Source organism: Apostichopus japonicus, chromosome 8, assembly GCF_037975245.1.
Source record: "Apostichopus japonicus isolate 1M-3 chromosome 8, ASM3797524v1, whole genome shotgun sequence".
NCBI lineage: Eukaryota > Metazoa > Echinodermata > Holothuroidea > Aspidochirotida > Stichopodidae > Apostichopus > Apostichopus japonicus.
The window spans coordinates 2,291,808-2,314,529 of NC_092568.1; the positions used below are offsets into that span (position 1 = coordinate 2,291,808).

Below are 22,722 nucleotides of genomic sequence, written 5' to 3' on the forward strand. Positions count from 1 at the left end.
TAACTTTATCATTTGACTGCCATACTTTCCTGTTGCCAACGCACAAAGGATCCAGCGGGATTATCTAGTGCAGGGTTGTCCAACCTACGGCCCGCGGGCCACAGTCCGGCCCGCCGCAGGGTTGCATCCGGCCCGCCAGAGATGCGAAATTTTAGTGAGCAGATTTATTGATAACAATTTGAAGCTATATTATCAATCATTCGAACCTTCTGGGTCCAAAAAAACTGCATACAGGTCAGTTTGTGTGACAATCTCTCAGCGGAGGAGGGTGGGGGGGGGGTTTGCTGAACTTTATTAATCTGTTTTATCAGGAAGGAAAATGAAATCAGTGCGCTCCGCGCGCAGTGCTCACATTTTGTTGCCTTGGGCTTCGGGCAAAAAATCGAAAAATCGAGCGTAGGGTTCATGCGGCCCCCTCCTTCATCATAAGCATTCCATGTGGCCCTCCTCTGCAAAAGGTTGGACAACCCTGATCTAGTGGAATCCATCCCATGTTGAAGAAGTAAGGATATATATTCCTGCTCCTATAGCACCTTGAATATTGTGGGAGCTTCTCTCACCCCCTCCCCCACCCCGCCCCACATATACATGCAATCACATTCCGGTTGCTATGACTACTGCGTCAGCACCGTAAGTTTCCCGCAAACATTTGTACCACTTCACGTAATGTTCAAAATATCACTGCCAGTGTTGACTGGGGCCTGCAGAGAAACAATTCGTTAGACATGGGTGGATCCATGACTCCTTTGGAGAAGCAGAAAGATGAACCTTTAAACAGGTGGAGGAGCCCTCCGGCCTTTTATACTGCAGATATCAAAGATATTCAGATATCCATTTAATATAACCTTCAGATATTTCTCAATGTTCTCTACATATTGATCATCCCGATATTCCTGATCACACAACCTTACGTTTTGGACATGGAGAGGTACATATAGTGGCCAAATTAACGACATATGTGTGACAAATGAGAGGTCAACCCTGCAAAGAAGATGTTGGACACGGCATCTGAGTAACTAAGTGGGAATCCAGCCTCGTGTTTCAAAAGTTTGTAATCAGTTTGGTATGGAAACGTGCGTCGTGCTTTAGAGCCCAAATTGTTTGTCTGCTGATGACCGAGTGAGTCGTCTGCGCTTTACTGTGTATTTACTGTAGGTTTTAAATCCGTCTTTAGAGCACAATGCGAGCGCCTTGGCGCAAAGCCTTTATCGAGTGGGGTCCAGGGGCGAGGCACCAGCAGCTGTCCAGGGGGCGGACTCGCATCTAGAAATCTTCATGGTCCCTCAATTAGTATGTCAGGCATAAATATATCAACGATAGTCACATCTGACAATTGATTAGACTTAAAGTAAGAAAGACGTATCTATTTAACATCCGGTGGTAACTTAGGACCCTTATCGTGATTAATAAAATTAACTTAAACGGAAAAATTCTTTAATCTTGCACACAAGAATAACATAATCTTGTTATACAGATGTGTACAACATGCACATATAGTATCATAAGTACATTTAAAAAGCACTATTAGGTATCTGTGCACATACACTTCATCGGAAACATGGCAGGGGCGGATCCAGGGGGGGGCCCGGGCCCCCCCTTTTTGAAAATCCTGATTTTTTTTTTTTTTTTTTTACCGCGTTCGAGGGAAAGGGCCCCATGCGTGATCAGTGGCGTAGCTACGGGGGGCCTGAAATTGCAGACATGAGATCCATATTTTCAGGCTAGGTACATGCTGCTAAGAATACTCGGGAAGTGCCGTTTCCGGCCATCTGGGGGCTTGTAAAGCCAAAAATTTTCTTGTACGCTCTGCGCCAACCGATGATGGCGTTCCGCTTAGATAGTCTTACGTTCAGGCGCGGCTGGACCAGTCAGACCCCCCCCCCCTCCTGTCACAAATCCTGCATCCGCCCCTGATATGTCATTGAATATTCCACAAAACAACTTTTTATGTCCACGAAACTGTCGAAACATGATTTTCACTACTGGTAGAGATATAAAATATTGGGAATTCTGAATTTCCTGCAAACATGCGGCTGTGCCTGTTCAATACTCACTACTGTATCGCCTTAAAAAATGTAGTGTTTACACGGGTCCAAAAATCGGGAACCGGGTACCCGAGGGCCGTTACCCGTCGGGTATCCGGGTACCCGGAAAAATTTTGTTTACCCTCGTGTATCACGATTTTCAAGAAATTACATATTGGATGCTGTAATAAATGCATTATATTCTCTACTGACAATGTTTTCATGTTCAAATACGTAGGTGTAAGATAAGGTATTAAACCTCCCTCAATAATTTTTATTTGCTTCTGTTTCTTTCATTAACTTGTTAATAAATAAATTATTTAATTATAATTAGCATTACTACTAACATCGCACTGCCGCCGCTGCTTATGCTAGCTCGTGCACGTTTATTGGATCAAACCATATAAATATCCAATTTAGCTCTTAAACAGTTTTTAATACTACTACTATCTATTATGCAGGCCCATGGTTCTCATTAGCCGCGAGATTGCGCGATTCGCGCAATTTGATCGCATTTGGAATAAACGATTAGTAAAAAGCCACTAGCGATTACTATTTTTTAGTTATCCCGTCTATAATCCATAAACATCGCGTAAAATTCCTTGTCAGCCTTTCCTTCTTTGAAATAAACGAATGAATAAATAATAATTTCTTCCACATGGTAGCCTAACACCACACTAAGTCAATGAGAAATCTAGCTAAGCCTAACCATCTGCTTATTTTCTGGAGATGTGACGCAGTTATATAAGACATCCATGGAATACTTTCGTTATTGCTGTTACGTTCGACCACATGGTTGCCTAACACCACACTAAGTCAATGGGAGTAGTCTAGCCTAGCCATCTGTTTATTAGCTGAAATTGTGACGCAGTTATAAGATATCTATGGAAAGCTTTCGTTATTGCTGTTATCTTCGAACACATGGTAGCCTAACACCACACTAAGTCAATGGGAAATCTGCCTAACCGTCGGTTTGCCATTTTTTTTTTTTAAATCACACTTTGCTTAGGATTCGGGTAATAAATTAGGAACCGGGTAGTATCACGTCGGGCGGGTACCCGGGTACCCGGATAACCCGTGCAAACACTAAAAAAATGATGAGTGGAAATAGTTTCTCCAGGACCGTATCGTATCGTGGGTATCGAGTGCGTCTGATATACGAACGTACGTAGTACGTACGTACGTACGTCTATGATGATATGCACTGTACTGTACTGATAAAAACATAGGTGAATTTCACTCCATGGGAGTGATCACTGAGCACATTCCGGTATAAGAGTGAATTTCCACTCCATTGGAGTAAATCTTAACTCCTAATAGAGTTATATTCACTCATATTAGGAGTGAGGGTTAACTCCAATAGAGTTAAATTTCACTCTTAATTTGAAGTGCGCCGAGTGATCACTCCAATGGAATGAAATCCACTCATTTGTTTTTAGAGTGTTGCTAGATATATGAAGAAGAAATTTACATACCAATACATGTTATCGGTCATCGATTGGCACAAAAAGCCAGATTCTGATGACAGCTGCCTCAAGAAACCCAATAAATGGCCTAATAAGCACCGAGCCACCAATGTGGACCATTACCGAAACATCGATGCGTGTTAGTCTTCCACCCCCTTCCTCTAATGCTATTTAAGTCCACATGTGGGCATATCCTGCAAATCTACCGGTAGCCCATAGGGGTTTGAGTTCGGAGAAAGGCCTTGACAGCTTGAAACGACAAATGATGCCAACTTCCCTCAAGTTAAAAGTCTGGCTGAGTTGGCAAGGCCAGTCAGCATGAAAGAGAAAAAAACATTTTTTGCATTTCTGTCACCAAAGTTGCACATCTTTTTGGTTGCTATTTTGCCTCACAGGTGCCATCTCCTGCGATCTGGGGGGTGCTGAAATCTCAAATTTTCTCTGTACGCTCCGCGCCAACCAAGGTGGCGCTCCGCTTAGATAGTAAACTCCGCCCCCCCCCCCACAGGATAGAACAGCCCCCCATGGCCCCCCACTCAAAAAATCCTAGCTACGCCACTGCGCGTGTAATTGTTTGTAAAATAAATTTGCAAAAAGAGTACACCATCATTCTGATAAAGTGAAGGCGAGAGGGGCACTCTGACTGCATCAATAGTCTCCATCTGGAAGGGGGCATCCAAGATGAAATGGCCTGGAGTAGCCTGGTAAAAAGTAGTTTGCATCACCACCTACTCCCCAAAGACGTAAATCCCAGCTCATTGCTCGGAATTGCAAATATATGCCCGACAAACCATGAATACATGATTTATTGGAAATAAATTTTACTCAGAACTTTCACGAAAAGTAGCACCAGATTGCACCGAGGACCTCCATATTTTGTGAAATTTTCCAAAGGGGAGGGGGGCACCCAATCCCCTTAGACCCCTCCCCCAGGACGACGATTAGGCATTTCCCATCTGGGCCCCCCCTTCGGCGAAATCCTGGATCCGCCACTGCATGGCCTGGGTAGAATTCTCTGAAGGGGGAGGGGTGGGGGGCAGGTGAGGAGCACCGAGAAACATGTATCGTGCAAATATTACATAGCGGTGCTTTTGATGTGCATTAAATAGTATATACCAGGTCATTTTTTTTTCCATAAATTTTTAGTTGGTGATACGTTTCCCAAAAGGGACCATCATGACACTATTTAAGCGGAGCGCCATCATTAGTTGGCGCATAGTGTAGCAAGAAATATTTCGCCAAAAAGGTCTCCCAGATTGCCCGAAATGGCACTCCCCAGTCCTTCGAGGTTTTCACCAAAACGTTCTTAAGTTTCCTCATGGTTTAAACATTTAAAAATTAATTTTCGATAAGATCACTTTGTAGTTGGAAATTATACGACGTTAACGTTACCTTATAAGCTACGGTGGCTAAATAGGGATTTTTTATATATATTTTTCTTCTTTCCTATGTCCCAATTTAGTCCCCTCCCCCCCCCCCCCGTAATAAGCTCTGCTTTATTCATTGTTGTACACAGGTATAAAAGCACGCTAGGTCTTTCTGATGGTTGTCGTAGCTTATATATGCAGACGGGAAGTCACATGGGGAATGTAGTTGTAAATTAATCGTTAGGTTAGTGTTATCATTTTCAATTGTTTTACATGCCAAGAAGGCATGGGCGTCAATCCAGGGGGGGGGGACGGGGGGACACGTCCCCCCCCACATTTCGATGGATGGGGGAAACAATATCAAATGTCCCCCCCCCCCCACACATTTGGAAAAAGAGTAGTGTCGTGGCTCTATTTGGTTACGTCTTACACATCTTAGGATTCATATCCTCGAATATCACTCAATGTTGCTGAATCGAGAATTCCACCCAGATCTCGTGAGTTGGTACCCTGAGCTCTCCAACAATCTTAAGCTTAGTCTGCCTTTATTTCGAGGCCAGTTCCATTCGTCGTCGGTTGAAGGGTATAGACAAATATTCAAGTTGATGAATCCAGTGGTACGGGCTATGTTTGGTGAAGTCGAAGCTCTCTTGCGGTTGCTCCTCGTCTCCTCCGCCAGTTCGACGGAAGCCGAGAGATTTTTTAGTGCTTTGAGGCGTTTGAAAACAAGGCTACGGAGCACCATGACTCAACAGAGGCTGAACCATGTGATCGTGTTCCATATTCACCGCGCAGGGACGTCGTTAGAGGGGGTGTGGGTGTGTCTCACCCCAAGCCATGGTAAAACTGACGCTAGTTGGAAAATTGGAGTGCGACAGTCGGAATTTCCGGCTGTCGCACTCTGGTTTATCTAGGCCTTTTCATATAATTTTTTTTTTTAAATTTCGGTCAAAATTGACCTTTAACCTGTCATATTTACCACGTTTCCCTTGCCACTTTGGGAAATTGTTTCTCGCGATTCTTGTACTCCGCCGTACAAAACTTCTTATGATTTTGAATACTACAAGAAAATGCCCAATAGAACTACCGTCATAGGCGTAGGAGCCCAATTTGTTTTGTGGGGGGGGGGGGGGGTGGGTGGGTTGTAACGACTTGCCCGAAAAATATAACCAAAATTTTTCGCCCGCTACGCGCGCATCACACATGATCATGTGCATATCATACAGGCATGCATCGGTTTTTACACCGCATGCAAATAGCATACAATAGTTTTCCGTCTTATTACCCTTCCGTATTGGTGATAATTGTTGGGTAATAATAATATCAGTATAACAACTGAAAAACACATTGTAAATTATCCAAAAAGCTATCAGCATATTGCCCGAATTTCACAAAAATATTTGGTTGGGGTGGGGGGGGGGCAATAAGTTTTTGAAATGAGTGCCAGTGGGTACAAATGTATCTCAACAAGTTCGTAACAGAAGTGCAGTCGCGAAAGATTGGGTTCTCTGACTGACACTGACCGTTGACGAGTAGCGGGAGGGTGGGGGGTACAAAGCAGCAGATGGAATTTTCTGGCTTCAAAACCGATTTTCAGCCACTACACCACCCCCCCCCCCAATCATCAGGCCTTAGCTACGTCCCTGGGTACATGGTGGTTACATAGTACGCTCCGACCAGAATTCACCCGATAACCAGATGCAAATCCACCTAGCAACCGAGGTAACTTGCTTGAGGACTCTAACGAACAACCACTGATCTATTTTCATGCCTTCATCACTTTAGCCACCACTCACATGGGACCTATTCTAAGTCTGACGATACATGCGCATGTGTGAGGTCCTGAAAACATAATAAAAGTTGTTTGTCTTGCTATCCTTGTTTTCAAATTTCATGTAAATGTATTCTCGTAGACCTAGCAACCTGGTTTAACATGCTGGCGCCAAATTTGCGCTAAGCTCGCTATACGAACTCGGATATGGGCTGTGCCTTACTAGTTAGTTATTTAAATTATTAATAATGGCGTATGGGGAAATGCACCATTTTGTGGTATGACTCCCAGGACAGAAAGTCGAGAATCTCACATGCAGTCGCGGCGGATAGCTTCCTTCGCCTATATGTCCGGGGAAATTTTGGGACATCGTTCCTATAGACCAGGGGTGGGCAGCCCGCGGGCCACATGCGGCCCGCCAGTGATTTTTTTTGCGGCCCGTGAGATGTCTCAAGAAAAAGAAAAAAATCAATCTATTTTGCATCATCACCAAAAACGAGCTGGCTGCTTAGAATTTATCTGCACTTATGATGCTGTCAGGTTGGTCTATTATCACCATTAATTATCAACAGGACTGTATTGACATTATGGTTTTGTGAATACAGATAAAGTACACACACCTATTGCTTGAACGTCCTCGGAATCAAAGGTTTGAAATCAGCAGCAGGCCGTTGGTTAGGTGCGGCCCTGTCAATTTTTCACTCCTAAAATCTGGCCCATTCATTCAAAAGGTTGCCCACCCCTGCAATGGGCCTATATCTGAGGCCCTGGGGTCAGTGGCGTCGTGCCCATTGGGGCCCGGGGGGCACAGGCCCCCCCAAAAAAATCAAAGGTGTCATAAAATTTTGTCATAATTTAAAAAAAAGGTGTTTTCGAAATCGAAAAGAAGACTAAATATTCAATTGCTCTTTGATGGTCGTTGCGGAATTTCCACACACCTCAAAGACCACATATCGGGATAAGTAATGCCATTACCTTTGAATATGTTTGTCCTAAGCTCGCGTTTGATACAGTCTCAATTAACCTGGAAAATAATCACTTCGTTATGGCGCGTTTTACCTTAGGTTTCGCTACTTTCACTTTTTCTGCCCATGTTTTCAAACGGCATGGCTTTTTCTTCACCCAGTCACCACTTCTCACGGGCATGGGCGGCAAGGGCGGCGGAACCGAGCGGGGGGGGGCACAGGGGGCACGTGTCCCCACTTTTCCCCAGGTTAAAAATGTGCCCATTTTCTACATAAAAATTGAGGTGTCTCAAAAGTTAGCAAGAGGCCAGGGAACCAGAATGAACACTCGGGAAGGGCTTTTTTTCCGGCCATCTGAGGGGTTTGTAAAACCAAAAATTTTCTACTACGCTCTGCGCCAACCGATGGTGGCGCTCCGCTCAGATAGTCGTGCATACAACTTTGCAACTCCTGGCTACGCCTCTGACTCTTAGTGAATTTCTGTGGGTCAAACTCAAAACTATTTCGAATGAAACAAAGTTAAGATATTAACAAGAAATAAACTCTAATTCGGAAGATTCCTACTTTAGCAATTAGCATGATTTCGCCTCATTTTGTCTCAAAAGAAAACTTGTTCCTTGTTTCCCAATTTTCACATTGGATATTGCAGTGCTAGTATGCATATTTTCCTTGAGAGGGGGGTGCGTTGATGGAGTGATGCGTGTACACAAATAAGATAATACAATAAGAGTTGTAAAGGGTACTAAATAAAAGGCTGCATCAGTCCAATCGAATTGCTGCAAAGTGCCCTTTGATGTCGGTGCCCCCCCAGATTAAAAGTGCTTCCGCCGCCCTAGATGGGCGGTGATCATGGATCAGCCAACACGAAAATGTTTCGATATCTTAAATGTTGGGCGCTTCTGGGAGACGAGGAATTGGTAAACTTAGGAATAAATGACGATCACTTCCTTCGAGAATATTTCCCAAAATAAAATATTGCCGGAAATTTTTATCAATTTTAGGGGTGTTGCTTTCTGCCATAATGCACGGGAAGTGCCGTTTCCTGCAATCTGAGGGGTCTGCCATAAGAAAAATTTTCTTGTACGCTGCGCGCCAACCGATGGTGGCGCTCCGCTTAGATAGTACTTACGGCCGGAATACTCGAATCGATTCCGTCCCCCCACGTTTCAAATCGAATTGACGCCCCTGCAAGAAGGGACCTATACTTGGGGGAGATATAGGGGACTGTGCCTCGATATTCTTAGTTAAAACATTGGGGCACTGATATAGGGGCTAACAATGAAACTGATAGGCCTATATAGACGTAATAAATATATTTATGAACAGTAGTTCCATATATGATGCGGGCAAAAAATTGGACAAAGATAAGGCAACCGTATTTTACATGTTCTATTCACAGTAGATGTTGCCAATACTTTTAAAAGTCATTAGATAGATAGGATATAAAGGGCCGTAGCCTACTGTACTCCTTTACTAACCAGTGGCGTACTATGCCGGGAGGGGGGGCGTTCCGCCCGGGTACCAGTCATGCCACAGCCACCCTCCCAACAAAATGAGAATTGCTAAATATACAATCAGTTCAAAGCTTTGCCAAAGATAGCACCATTTTGCACGTCAGCCACCTTTCATAAACAAAAGTTCTCAAAGATCCTTAAACCCCTCCCTTAGGACGGCATTCCATGCACGGGGTGACAAAGGAAGAATTCGCCCCGTGTACCAACTATTCTGGGTACGCCACTGTTACTAACCCTATATATATATTTGTGTTTATCTCTGTACAAGCTTGTACCCATTCTCTATTCGTAACTCATATATGTATTGTTGTCTTTAAACACACTATATATGCTTTCATCAGTTAAATAGTTTGGTTTTCATACCCAGGCTGTTTTTTTTCCCATAAAAAGTAAATATACTAGGCTATATGTTTGTAACTATTTTTCTGACGGGTAATGGTCGTGGGTTGAAGAACTGATCAGCCACTATTTCTCGAATGGGTGGAGGCGGGGAGGGGTAGATTGCTAACGAAATATCTAATGCTGTGCATATATCCTCGATAGAAAGTATTGAATGCACGCTCGCAGGGCGTGTTAGTAATCTGAAAATCATGTACTTGTTATGATCAAAATTGCTCACTTAAGTTATTTCTAGCACCAAAAATGTCAACAATGCACACTGCAGACCTCCCCGTGATCCGCAATGGAGGGATCTTACAAATGTTGGTATTAACCGGAGAAAAGTATCAATCGGCATTGGTTAGCTGTCAAAGCTATCAACAAAAATGAGTTCTAGAAAAAGGGAGAGAGCGGGGAGGGAGGGGGGCAGATGCTAAGTAGCTGTAATCAACTCAATTAATTGTTTTTATATACTCAGACTAGCATGACTATTATTACATCATCTCGTTACATGAATACATGAATGAACTTTTTAACTTAAAGGATTGGTTCAGGTGTTTACATGTCTATCATGTATGAAAGAGCACAAAAAGAACAGTGAAGAAACTACCATGATAGCATGCTCTGTTAAGGATATATGACACTTTGAAGATATCACAATTTCTTTGAAAACGACTGGTGTAGAAAGACTTACTGTGAGGGTGTGACGTCACATCCTCACTTCCTTAACATTTGTGAATATATTCCTTTCAAATTATTTACATTTTTTAACACATTTGAAAATAATATAATCAAAAATTCTTCAGATGTTTATTCTCAAATACTTCCTTTGACAAATATGTTATCTCCTGACATATCTTTTGGTTGAAAGTCATGAAATCTCACAAAATATTTAGAGATAAAAACAAAGACTTTTCAGGAATGTGAGGATGTGACATCACAGCTAGTCAGATTTCAGCAGTTTCTACACAATCTGATAAAACTTTACAATTGAATATCTCTTTAACCGAAAAAGATATTTGAACAGTTTTTTTTCACCATTGTGTTTCTTTTATTGTCCTCTTTCATATAACATAAACATGTATGACAACTGAACCAATCCTTTACAGAAACAATATGAGACTCGTGCTCCCACAAGCATTTCATGTACTCATCACAAATAAATATAAGCATTTCTCTTTCTCTTTTTATGCAATATCTGTAAGTGCGATAATTAAGAGAAACTAGAGGAAAGAGAAAGAGACTACATGATCTCGGCATGGATGCTACCATGACAACAGTGCAAAGAAACAATAACGAAATTAGGAAAGAAACCAAATTACGGCTTTTGAATTTTCATCGATTCATTCATTCATATTTTTGCCTTGAATATTTCAATTAAGTTATATATAATTAATAATCTACATTATCTTATGGAATACACTGAACACCTTTCATTCAGTTACTTATAACACAGAATACCTTTCATATTCAATTCTTATAAGTAGACATGTCTCCATTAAACCCACTGAAACATTCGGACATGCAAATACGAAAGGATTTTTTCAAAGAATTTACTTGGATCATATTCGGCTGCTGGCTATAAATTTAAACGTAACCGAAGATTCAATATCACCTAAGACGTGTGCCTTCCTCCTCCTACCTCCCCAAATCTTAAAATGTGTCGAGGTCCCTGCAACCACATATCATAAAGAGTTTCATATATGCAGTGTGGCTGTTTCCTATATTGTGGCATATTTCATTAGGGGCGCAACCACATATACTTGTAGGGTGGGGATTTAGTCCACCAGAATAAAATAATGTATCTCAGCCGCCCGCTTCCCCCACCGAAAGACAGAATGTTACCGTATGCAGTATTTAAATGTACAACATGTCTGGGCATAGAAACCGTGGGGGGGGGGGGGGGCGTGTTCCACCCAATTTTGAGCTGTGTGGGACGTAACACGAAATATTCCCCACACTTTCCAGGCATCTAATGAAAAGTATAACCATCATGAAATTCACTCCATGTGTAAGAAGAAAAAGGTAAGTCGGAATATCCAGTACTGACAATTTCGTCCAATGTCTCACGAAAACTGTTGATGTGACAGAGTCTCGGGAATAAATCGAACTGACTTGATTATATTCCGGATCCCTCCATGTATCGATAACAGCGACGAATGTGCTGCAGTATCACGTCATTCTGCTTCCCATGTGACGTCATCATGGATTGATCCGACTGGGTTCGCCCCCCCCCCCCTCACGCACTACCTCAGAAAAGCTATCTACGACCATGCATCATGTATCTTATGTGCGTTTCTACCTACAAGCAGTTGAAAATTTGGAAATTGTCCTTATTGTGGACTACAACAGGTATGACAGCATGCTATTGTCATTGTGACCTCATTAATGTCATGCACCATTCTTAGGAGTTTGAGCGATGGTTAGATTAACATATCAATGCATAGAACTTTGAGATCAAGAGAGAAATACAAACATCTAAATTATAATCGAACTTATGAAAAGAAGAAAACACAATTTTCTTTTTACTATCGTTTAACAAAATACCAGACTGGAAAGCTAGAAAATGAAATTGGTATCACATATTAACCAACAACAAACAACCGCTAATTAGTTACTAAACAGACGTAAGCATCACGCATTGTGCATATGATATTGTTTCTTTAATTAATGTGTTGTTGATGATTTCATTCTTCTGCGCTGTACTGTGTATTCCTGGTAGGTAATATATCCGTCTTTATCAAGATCGTCAGTTTCTAAAACTAGGTCCACCGTTTCTGTTGGAACAAACAAAGAAAGCTTTTATGAAACTTGTGGTGACTGACGCGTAGTCTTGTGGAAATTTCTCACGAAAATAACCCCCCCCCCCAAAAAAAAAAATCGAATTGGTTTTATTTTTATGCTTTAAGTTATAATATTCTACCCCTGGTTCATACGCTTCCTCAATAATGACGAAGAATCAGTTTCTCTTTGATCTTCTAAAGCTGATTGATTCTTACCGATTGTAAATGTGTCACACGTTTTGTCCTAATTGCTTAGAGTCATTGGTTACTGATTGGTGACGTCCCAAATATACCCACCAGCCAGCAAGTAAACACAAGTATGACAAATATGTCGAACAACATATTTGTACATGGAGGCTGCATATCTGCGCGTAAGCATGCGTCTGGTTAAATTGCATGGGGCGTTTACCTTTACCAGAATGGCTGGATAACTTTTTGAACATTATCTCTTGATATTTTCTTCTCCAATAGGTTGCTGTGAACTTAAATAGATAACAGCACCAGGGGCGGATCCAGGATTTTGAGAAAGGGGGCCGACATCCGGATGGTAGCGCTTTGTGATCTGCGTCCTGGGGGAGGGGTCTAGGGGGTCTAAATTTTTGGTTAATTGTGAGTGCTTAGATGCAAAATGGTGAAACATTTCGCCAAAAACTAGAAAAACCAGAAACGTTGCAGACACGATTTTTTTGTGCACATATTTTTTCTCGATAGACACATATTTAATAACGCTCAACAGTGCATGTACAATGGATACACTATTATTGCGTCGATTCGTTTTTTCTTTTGCGCGAAAATTATGACACCAGATTCACCCAAGAAAAAACATAAAACAAGATATATTCAAGGAGATAATTATGATATACTTTTTAATGAAAGGGGGGTGTAGGCGGTTTTACACTATCTAACGCAACGTAGTCGCCAAGAACCTGAAGTATTTTTAAGGGAGGGCCCGATAATAAGCGGAAACGGATCACCGACCGAAAAAATATCGGAATTGGGGACTATTTCTTGCTTCCTATTGTATTAAAACAAAGCACCTATGTGAAAGACACAAATCACATTCTGAAAATTGTGGAAGCCACCCCGTTACCAAAAGCAGTAGTACTTGCTACACTCGATGTCGTCGCCATGTATACCAATACTCCCCAAGAGGAGGCATTAGATATATGTCAAGAAGTCTATGAAAAGGCGGAAAAAGTGAATATGGAATAAATAAAATATCTTCCATATCCATGCGCAAACTAATTGAACTTATTTTTAACAAAAAACTGTTTCGAGTTCAATAACCAATTCTATCTACAAAAGATCGGTTGCACCATGGGTAGCCAAGCCTCTCCGGAAATCTGTGATATCGTCATGCATAGACTGGAAAACCAGATTTTACCGACAGATAATAAAATCTTAAAATGGCTCCGCTATAGAGATGAAATTCTATTGCTTTACGACGGTTCACCTCAGAAACTTGAACAGAAATTCACCGCTTCTTAAAGTTTACGGTAGAAATATTACACAGCGAGGTAACATATCTAGATATGAAAATCTTCAAAGGTCCAAGGTTTGAAACCAATGGGTTATTAGACACCAAAGTCTACACCAAACCCACGGAAACCTTCCAATACCTCGACAGAAACTCTGCACACCCACTTGCCACTTTTAAAGGCGTCATTAAAGGGGAAGTCTTACGATACGCACGTCTATGTAACAATGAGACTGATTTCTTACAGAAAAAGAATGCGTTCACAGAGAAACTGTTACTCCGTAACTATAAGAAAGAGGAAATTGCCTCAGCCACGAAAGGCATAAAATTTGAAACCCGTTGGCAATACCTCACTACCAAACCTAAACAAAAGGAACCACCAATGGTGTTCAAGCTTATCTATACACCCCATATCAAAACCACGCATTTGAAAAATGTACTTTTGAAACACTGGCACTTAATCTCGCAACACGCGGACAGGGGCGTAGCGAATTTTTTTTTTTTTTTAGGGGGGGGTGTGGAGGATTTGATTTGCCGACGGATCGGGAAGTGGTGACTGAAATGGGGCATGGGTCTAAGGGGAGGGGGTGTCCCCCTCCCCTTTGGAAAATTTTTAGTTTTGAAACGTCCTTAGATGCAATCTGGTGCATATTTTAAGTCAAATTTGGCACCGTAGAATTTCCATTTCGATATTATTTTTATGGCAGTCGGCAGAAGAAGAATTAATTGGGACCAATTATCGAACTGTGTTTTCTCTTTCACCGATCGTTGAAATAGTGAAACTTCGTGATGAAAATGTTTAGAAAACTTTCCGGTAATGAGAAATAACAACATTCATTGATAAACAAGCGAGAAACGTTAAAAATTGTGTACAATTCGTGAGCCGCGAAGAACGAATGACATCTGCGATGACGTCATTCTGAACAGAGGATAATAACAACACCGTTGTCACACGATAGCACGACTCATGGGCTGCGGCCTATAAGGAAGCATTTAATTCGATTTCTTTCACTGAGTTGCCGGCGATTCTGGCACTCGTCTAGCTGAGCCTGGCTACAGTAGCTATACTGACGGCCGTGACATTATCAGTTATTTGCCGAGAGGTTTTTAACTTGCAGGCGTCGGGTGATTGGATTGGTGAATGAGTTTATCAGATGAAAAACTGGAAAATCGAAATAACCCATAAAGAAGCTCCCGTTCTCCTTTTCTCTATTCAGCTTTCCTTCTTTCTTCCCCTTCCGCTCTCTTCACCTTTTCTTCTTTTGCCGAGAGACCCAAAATTTGCCGACAGCGACCAAGCCGCATATCAATTCCTTAGCGCCATTCCCTGTGCGGCACGCGAACTGAGTTCGACCGCCGCAGTTTTAGGCCTATGACTTTACCATATAGACCATTTTCCTACAGCCATAACGTGAAAAGTTAATACCGAAAAAACTTAGTTCAAACGGCACTAAACAGAGAAATGTGTTGTCTCTCAAGTTCTGTTATTTTCTTAACAATACAGTTCAAAATTCCACCGGACTTGGGTGATTTACGATGCAAGGTTAATAAATATCAAACTCAAAACCCTCATTGAAAACACACAGTAAATACTGAAGAAAATCACCATTTGATAGCCGTACTTTGTTTGCGTAACCATTTGCTTGAATATTCATTGACAAATTTAGTTCAAACGGTTTTGGAAAGGATTTTTTCTTAACTTTAAATTGATGTTAAATTCCTTTTCATTGGTCACTATCTTCAATCGGACCAAGTACAATCCAATCGAATGTCTTCTAAGAAAAATACAAGTTTCGCTTTCTTCGGTGGGCACGCCATTACGTAATATGTGTATCCTGTACTCTGCAATAGGGTACAGCCACGAAATGCACAGTGTTCACCTGCAACGCCACAGCCGAGATTCGCTTTCAAAACGTCATATTGTATCGAACTTAATATTATTTCAAAGAAAATTGACCGTAGAATATGCATCATTAAATGTTGAAGCAAGTTAGTACCAATTAATTTATCTAATGCAATCCTAATTAAAGAAACACCGTTTAAGACCCCCCTGATGAATGGAATAGTCCAACCAACTTGTCCGCACAGAGCCACAGGATTTTCGGTCAAGGTGATGAGTCATACGCGTTGGTCAGTAAGAGGGCTATTTCGAAGGATGTTTAGTGTGCATTTTAGAAAGAAAGGAATTGATTAAGTTATTGGGGGTGTGACACCCCCCCACACCCCTCCCCCGCTCGCTACGCCCCTGCACGCGGAATTATCCAAACTGTTTCCAAAAGAACCGATTCTAGCCTACAAAAGGGCCAAAAATCTCAAAGATTTACTTGTTAACTCAAGGTTTCATACTAACGAAGAATCAGCTGACTCTCAAGGTTCACACGAAGCTCTTTTAGATGCGCTTACAGCTGCACTATGAGTCCATAAAAACTCGTGCACAGAAAATAGATGCATTTTGAGAACGAGACGCCCAGGCCGAATATAAAATATTCAAAGGCTACTACTGATGAAGCTCCTCCTATAAAGTTTGAGAGCAGAAACTGGTCTAGTTGGTCATAAGAACCTACACTAGTCTCTCCTACTATTAACAGTACACTCAATTCACCTAATAGGTGCAATTATGTTTCACCACGAGGAGCATGCTATAAGTTGATGTTCCTCGTGGTGTCCCTTGAAAATACTTCAGGTTCTTGGCGACTACGTTGCGTTAGATAGTGTAAAATCGCCTACACCCCCTTTCATTCAGATAATTATGATATACTTGCTAACTGTGCATTGATTTTCCCTGACAGTAATAGTCAGCACTATAGTACTGAGCCGTATCTAATTAATACGTGATGTCGCGTAGGCCTGATAATTGCCTTAGTTTCAAATTTGGAATAAAAACGATCGCGTTTCAGGGAAGAGCAGCTGGATATATACTAGGCTTTTCTTTCACCAAGTTATGCCTATTAGGAATTTGAAGCACTCCCACATAAAAAAAACGCAACTGATTTCCAAAAAGGGGAGGCCGGGGCCGGGTCGCCCCCCCTGGATCCGCCCCTGAGCACACTGCAAACTACGAAGGAAATTCTCAATCGTTATGTATTAGATACAGTCCAATCCGCGTCGATACTGATGGGTGAGTCCAGCTCAAGAGAATATACTTGTGAACGTCACTGACGTTGTGTAAAATATGTACAAGAGTTTCACGTTATCACCGCCTGCGTGTTGACTCTTTTACTACCGTGATAATACGCAGGTGCGTATCCAAGGGGGGGCGTTGGGGGCGCGCGCCCCCCGGGTAAGGAAGAGAGGAGAGAAAAAAAAGGGAAAAGGAGGGGGGGGGGGAAGAAAAGGAGGAGAGGAAGGAAGGGGAAAGAAAAAGAAAAAAGAGAGAAAAAGGAAAAATGGAGAGAGTAGAAGATAGCCAAGACCTCGGGAAGAGAAAGAGGAACAGTCATAGTTAAAGCGCTGATCCCTATAATATACACAGGGTAGCCAGTGACAGATCAAGGATTACGGAGGGGGTGTGCGCCTCACCCTACCCCTTACACCGACAACTCCATTTTTGACGTTTCCATTTTTCCTCTCTCACTAATGTATCTATATAAATACTATATATGGTCTATCATAACGCGTGTGTGTGTATGGACGCCTTAAACAATTGTACAATTGTGCTATATGGAACCAACTGTGGCTGGTCTTGAACTCGACCGAGTCGTCGGGGTACATGACGCATGACGGGAAGGGGGCGACCGCCCCCCCCCCCGAGCAAATTTTCTTTATGACATCGCTAGTAATTTCAAAATAGACAATGCTTAAATGCAACTTACAAGGCCTGGGAAGTGTCATTTCCAGCGATCTGGGAGGCATTTTCGGCCAAAATTTTTCTTGTACGCTTCGCGCCAACTCATGGTGGCGCTTCGCTTAGATAGTTTGCCTACAGGCTTCGCCCCTCCCTTGGCAATTACTCGCTACACGCCTGTTCGAATTTGTAAAGCAAAGAGCAGATATAACATCATATCAGTGAGCATTGAAATGCATGTTCCACGATGAACAGCCTCAAAAACTGTCTATGTGTGTAGTTAAAGGCGTAGGAGTCCAATTGGATTTGGGGGCTGTAATGACTTGCCCGAAAAAAAAGCCAAAATTTTTCGCGCGCGGAGCGCGCGTTCAACATATCAATGCCAATATCATATAAGCAAGCATCGATCATTACAGTGCATAGCACCGTGTACCGAACGGTCCGTGAAAGTTGCACAGTATACCGCCGGATGCTATGTAAACAACCAAATGTCTTATATAGATGGAGAAAAATCATACAGATCCATTTATGTCAAAACTCTCTTTTACAGTAGTAATGTCGGCCAAGCTTACAACTTTATTTTAATTACCAAGGGGATCATTTTTAAGCTATTCATTGCTATTTATTTTTCTTTCAGTAGGTGCCCGAAAAAGATGGGGACAAATTTGGTTGCGGGTGGGGGGGGGGGGTGGGGGCTGCAGCCACCGCCTCCTACGGGACCTACGCCTTTGTGTGTAGTGTTCGGTTTCGATATACCTGATATCGGAAATATCTGCTATTTTTCATTTCCTTCAACCAAGTTTTATAATAGCCATTATAAGAGGTTGCAATATTTCTACACCAATAAATTAACTGTGTCGGAATTTTCCAAAATTTCCTCACCAACATTCTTCATCATACTTTCCTCTACTCGTGCAACTTTGACCTGTCTGTTAGGGGTTCAAGGAGGTTTTTCTATATTGCTTGTCCATAGATTGAATTTTGTGCAACATTATGGGTATGTTTTGAAGTGTTTTTATTCACGAAAAATGTGAATTTTCAAATTCTCAACAAATAATGGGCCTAAAACCTTGAAAAGTGGGGCTTTCGGATATTGTGGGCCGTGACGTAGAATCACCTACAAAAGCAATGATCCATAGGACATGCAATCAGGTCGAACATGATGTGTGACTGGTGACAATCTGCAAAAAGGTTATGGATGGAAAAAACTTTTGGGAAACACTTGGTTCTCAGGCAAAAGTGTACATCTGGTTGGTCATTTTCAAGCCCGAGAAGTGCTATTTCCGGTGATCTGGGGGGTATCAAAACCAGAAATTTTCTTGTACGCTGCGCGCCAACCGATGGTGGCGCTCCGCTTAGATAGTAATTCGCGCCCCCCGGGTTAGAAAATCCTGGATACGTGCCTGATACGTAAGCATAGGTTACGTGATATGTACTTACTGACGATGTGTTTCTGAGTTTCCAGTTGGTCTACCTGCGACCAACTATGTGCAAATGCCTGATATAACTCTAAGCCATCCAAATTAGTATCGTTGTTGAAATCGTGGTTACTGTGTGGATGGAGAAACGGTAAAGATAATTGCTCGCTCGATTAGAAGTTCCAATTACTATTGCACAGGGGAGCACCGATTTTTTTGTATTGTGTTGGGGCTAAGAAAATTAGGTCGGCCAAGAGATGTATCCAATGGGAGGGTGGTCCCTCCTCCCTCTCCTTTGGAAAAATTTGGTAATATCAAACTCCATTTGAAAAATTATGGTAACATAGGCCTAGAGAATACTTAAATGCCAAGTTGTGCTATATTTTGCAACTTTTGAAACAATATTGCAGAATTATCGCCTGTTTACGTAGTACCGCATCATACATATCTTTATGTACTGTACATTTTGGGAACTTAAACAATTTTTTTTTAAACAATTGGTTACAATTTCTTAGTACTTGAAACACCAGTTACGAGTTAGGCAAATACTTATTCTCTTTCCATTGCCTCATTTTTATGTCGACATGATAAGAAACCATAAACACAGTACTTCTATTAGAAAAGGAACTTTTACCTATTGAGAAACTATACCCACTAAACTTTATAAGTTCATCATTCAAAGTGACTGCAGGACTACCTAGTCTAGCGCAAAGACCATTAGTCTATACAAAGATTGACAGATACAATGATGACTTTCATTGCCTCAAATAACTTGTTAATTTAATTAATTTCACTGGAAAGTATGTTTGCTTGCTTGTTTCTAAAGTTTTCTGGTTAATTGCGATTTTGCTGTATTTAGAATATCTTCTAAAAGTGAAAAACTTCTATGGAAACGTTCAAGTTTAATTAAATCTATCAAAATGAAACCTTGAAAACTAAATAGATGCAGATGGAGGCAAGCCTTCGAATTTGCTGTGACATACCAACACACGTTCCCGAAAGGAGCATGTGGATACAGTATAAGAAGCTAAAAGAAAAGGGTGGGGTGGGTAAGGAGAATAGTGAGGGTGTAGGGCTGGATGGAGAGGGTTGGAACATAACATGCACTTAGAAACATATATACTTCTAAGAAAAGACAGTTGCTGTATCGAATATTGATGACGACAATGTTCTTTTACTTTAACATGAAAAGAAAGAAAGAAATAACTTAGCAATTGGACCCTTTGTTTATATTTGTCCCATTGTTTACCAAAGAATACCTGAAAAATCTAAATTCCAGCTCCTCTTGAGACATGTCTTCAAGCTTAACATCTCCTAGCTCCTCCGCATGATGTTCTTTTATATGACTGAATTGTAACAAAAGAAAGAAAAGAAAACTTGTAACAATAAAAGAGAGAAAAGGAGACAATTTAAAGAGAGATGGAAAAACTTTATCTCATATATATACGTAAGCTATAATCTACTATCCCTAAAGGCCATCTGTTCAGTTTTACCATCAAATATGCTAGAAAGTCAAATATCGGTCACTGATATTCAGATTTCAATAAGCAATTTATTGTTACCATCAAAGCAGTTTGCCTTACTGAGATAATAAAATGTCTAATTGAACCCTTGTCTATATGTCTGGAAATAATATATGGAAGATCAGAAGCCTCTATATATTGGTACTTTTTCAAATTACTTTGGAAATCTTCTTGCAAATTCTTCGGTGTGCTAAATTTGGGGCCAATACTGGTGACTTTTATAAACCGTCAGCTGTAACATAAAACATCGACGCAAACAAATATCAACACTAAGATACCAACCCCAAAAGTCTGTCGCCTAAACGCCAGACGGGGTGGGGGTGGGGGTGGGGGTGGGGGGTTGTAAGGGAATACAGTCCCGTGGTCAAGTAGGGTTCCCGTGGTAATATGGGATAATTTATGTTTATTCTCACTCTCAGATTACACTTTATTCCGGGGATGCTATAGATGCCCTGTACCAATTGTAAGCGGAAACTTTATAAACATGAAAAATCACTTTTACAGTGGACACCCACCCACTTTTGGCTTTTACTATAACATACTCACATGTATAACTTATAAGTATGCTCGAATAGGCAGCACAGACTACCTTCAGTTAAGCATAATTGTATAACTTACTCTGCGTCTGCAACGAATTTAGAGTCATGAAGCTTAGACAGATGTTCTCCTTCTTGGCTGTGGTCATTTGAGCTGCTGGTATATCCCGGTATGAGAACTACCAGGAGAAGCGTTTTAATAACCTGCATCTTCATACACATATAGAATGATGTAAGAACCGTAATTAATCTGCTCGTTAGAACGCTCTGTGGGCTACCTTGTATTAACAATAAAATGGAACTGTTATAAAAAAAATCTGAATATAGGACTCTTTTGTTTTTAGATTGAACCCTATACTGCTGGTTAGTACAAAAGGATCACCCCTTTATATGAAAACATTCTTTCTTGAGCCTTGGATTGATGACCTCTTTGCTGCTTGTTTCTTTTTTTAAACTTAATTTGGGGAGGGAGGCGGTGAAGGGGGGGGGGTATCTTTCTTTCTTACTGTTGCTCGTTTACGACAAACCTTATTAATCACATGACCAAATTCGCCATATATTATTTGCTTGATAGCTGTCTGCTCCCGATGCAGGCCTTGTGTGACCCTCGCTGTATATGTTTATCTGTATAACGTAACTTGCATTTTAGTTAATGCATTTGACAGAATGACAATTTTTCGTTCTTGAATGCAAAATGGTGACTCAAAAAAAAGGAAGGAAGCCCGATCTGGATCTCAATCGAATACCTGGTTTGAATGTATTCTGCCACAGCACATGTTAGACCTAACGAAACCTCCGTTTCTTACAAAACAAACATTTTTGAGTTTATGAGTATATGAGAATACAGTGTACATTATTCTTTATCACATTATTTTCCTGGGCCATTAATTGACCCGGCCCCGGGGCTGTACCCCCTATCAATATTGCTAATTCTGAATGCAACTCACAAAGAATATTGTCCAGTTTGTGGTCAAGCTCAATATTTCTGCTATATATTATAAATTATTCTATATATTATATAGACTATATGGAATAAAGTGAAGTTCGCAAATGCATTCGTTCCCCCAGGGGAACGGTCTCTTTTTGTATATATTTGTCTTTATGATATAAATATATATATATATATATATATATATATATATATATATATATATATATATATATATATATATATATATATATATATATATAGCCTCTGAAGAAGATCCTGCTAGGATCGAAACGTCAGGCCTACATATGTTTACACATTCTCTTACATAGGCCCTTTAGTGGATATAAGCAGTTCGCTAACAGTTGTTTTTTCATATATATATATTTTTATTTTGATATAAATATAAATAACAGTCCTACAATCTGATTGTCTTCATGCGATTGAAAATTCAACAAAATGTATCAATATGAGTTTGTAGGTCATATTTCAATTTCTACATATATAGGTCATATAATTAATTGATGACTAGATCTGAAATCGTTCTTCTTCTTTGTTTTTAACTTGAAAATAAATTATGACCTACCTGTTCCTGTTCCTGTTTGCTTCAAAATGTTCTGGTCTATGTGGCTTCTAGCTATGCTACAAACTGTGACTAAACATATGGTTATTCTGTATAGGCAAGTGTACATTACAATATCTCAGCTTTATATATACGTTGCACTAGACTGTTGCTGGTAGGTATAGCTCTCTCTCTCTCTCTCTCTCTCGTTAAATTTCAATACAGA

General features: G+C 40.9%; 1 protein-coding gene across 2 annotated transcripts; it reads right to left on the reverse strand.

The window, feature by feature from the left end:
- Positions 1 to 10,810: 10,810 nt before the first annotated feature.
- LOC139970370 (multiple coagulation factor deficiency protein 2 homolog) lies at positions 10,811 to 22,670 on the reverse strand. Of its 2 annotated transcripts, XM_071976005.1 has the most exons (5): positions 22,517 to 22,670; positions 21,089 to 21,280; positions 20,207 to 20,293; positions 18,970 to 19,079; positions 10,811 to 12,262 (listed from the first exon to the last, which is right to left on the reverse strand). In XM_071976005.1, exons 1-5 carry the CDS (start codon positions 22,624 to 22,626, stop codon positions 12,153 to 12,155), a joined length of 609 nt encoding a protein of 202 aa, XP_071832106.1. In that variant the 5' UTR covers positions 22,627 to 22,670; the 3' UTR covers positions 10,811 to 12,152. The 2 variants fall into 2 exon arrangements, with proteins under 2 accessions (XP_071832106.1, XP_071832107.1); XM_071976006.1 differs by lacking the exon at positions 22,517 to 22,670 and having other exon boundaries at positions 21,089 to 21,287.
- Positions 22,671 to 22,722: the final 52 nt, after the last annotated feature.

Excerpts from the sequence above, each read along its gene's own strand:
- LOC139970370 (XM_071976005.1), bottom strand. The coding sequence starts at position 22,626 with ATGTACACTTGCCTATACAGAATAACCATATGTTTAGTCACAGTTTGT. Across the intron at positions 19,080-20,206 it reads CTGGAATTTAGATTTTTCAG|TAACCACGATTTCAACAACG; the intron begins GTATTCTTTGGT and ends CCATCCACACAG. Across the intron at positions 12,263-18,969 it reads AACTCAGAAACACATCGTCA|AAACGGTGGACCTAGTTTTA; the intron begins GTAAGTACATAT and ends TTGTTCCAACAG.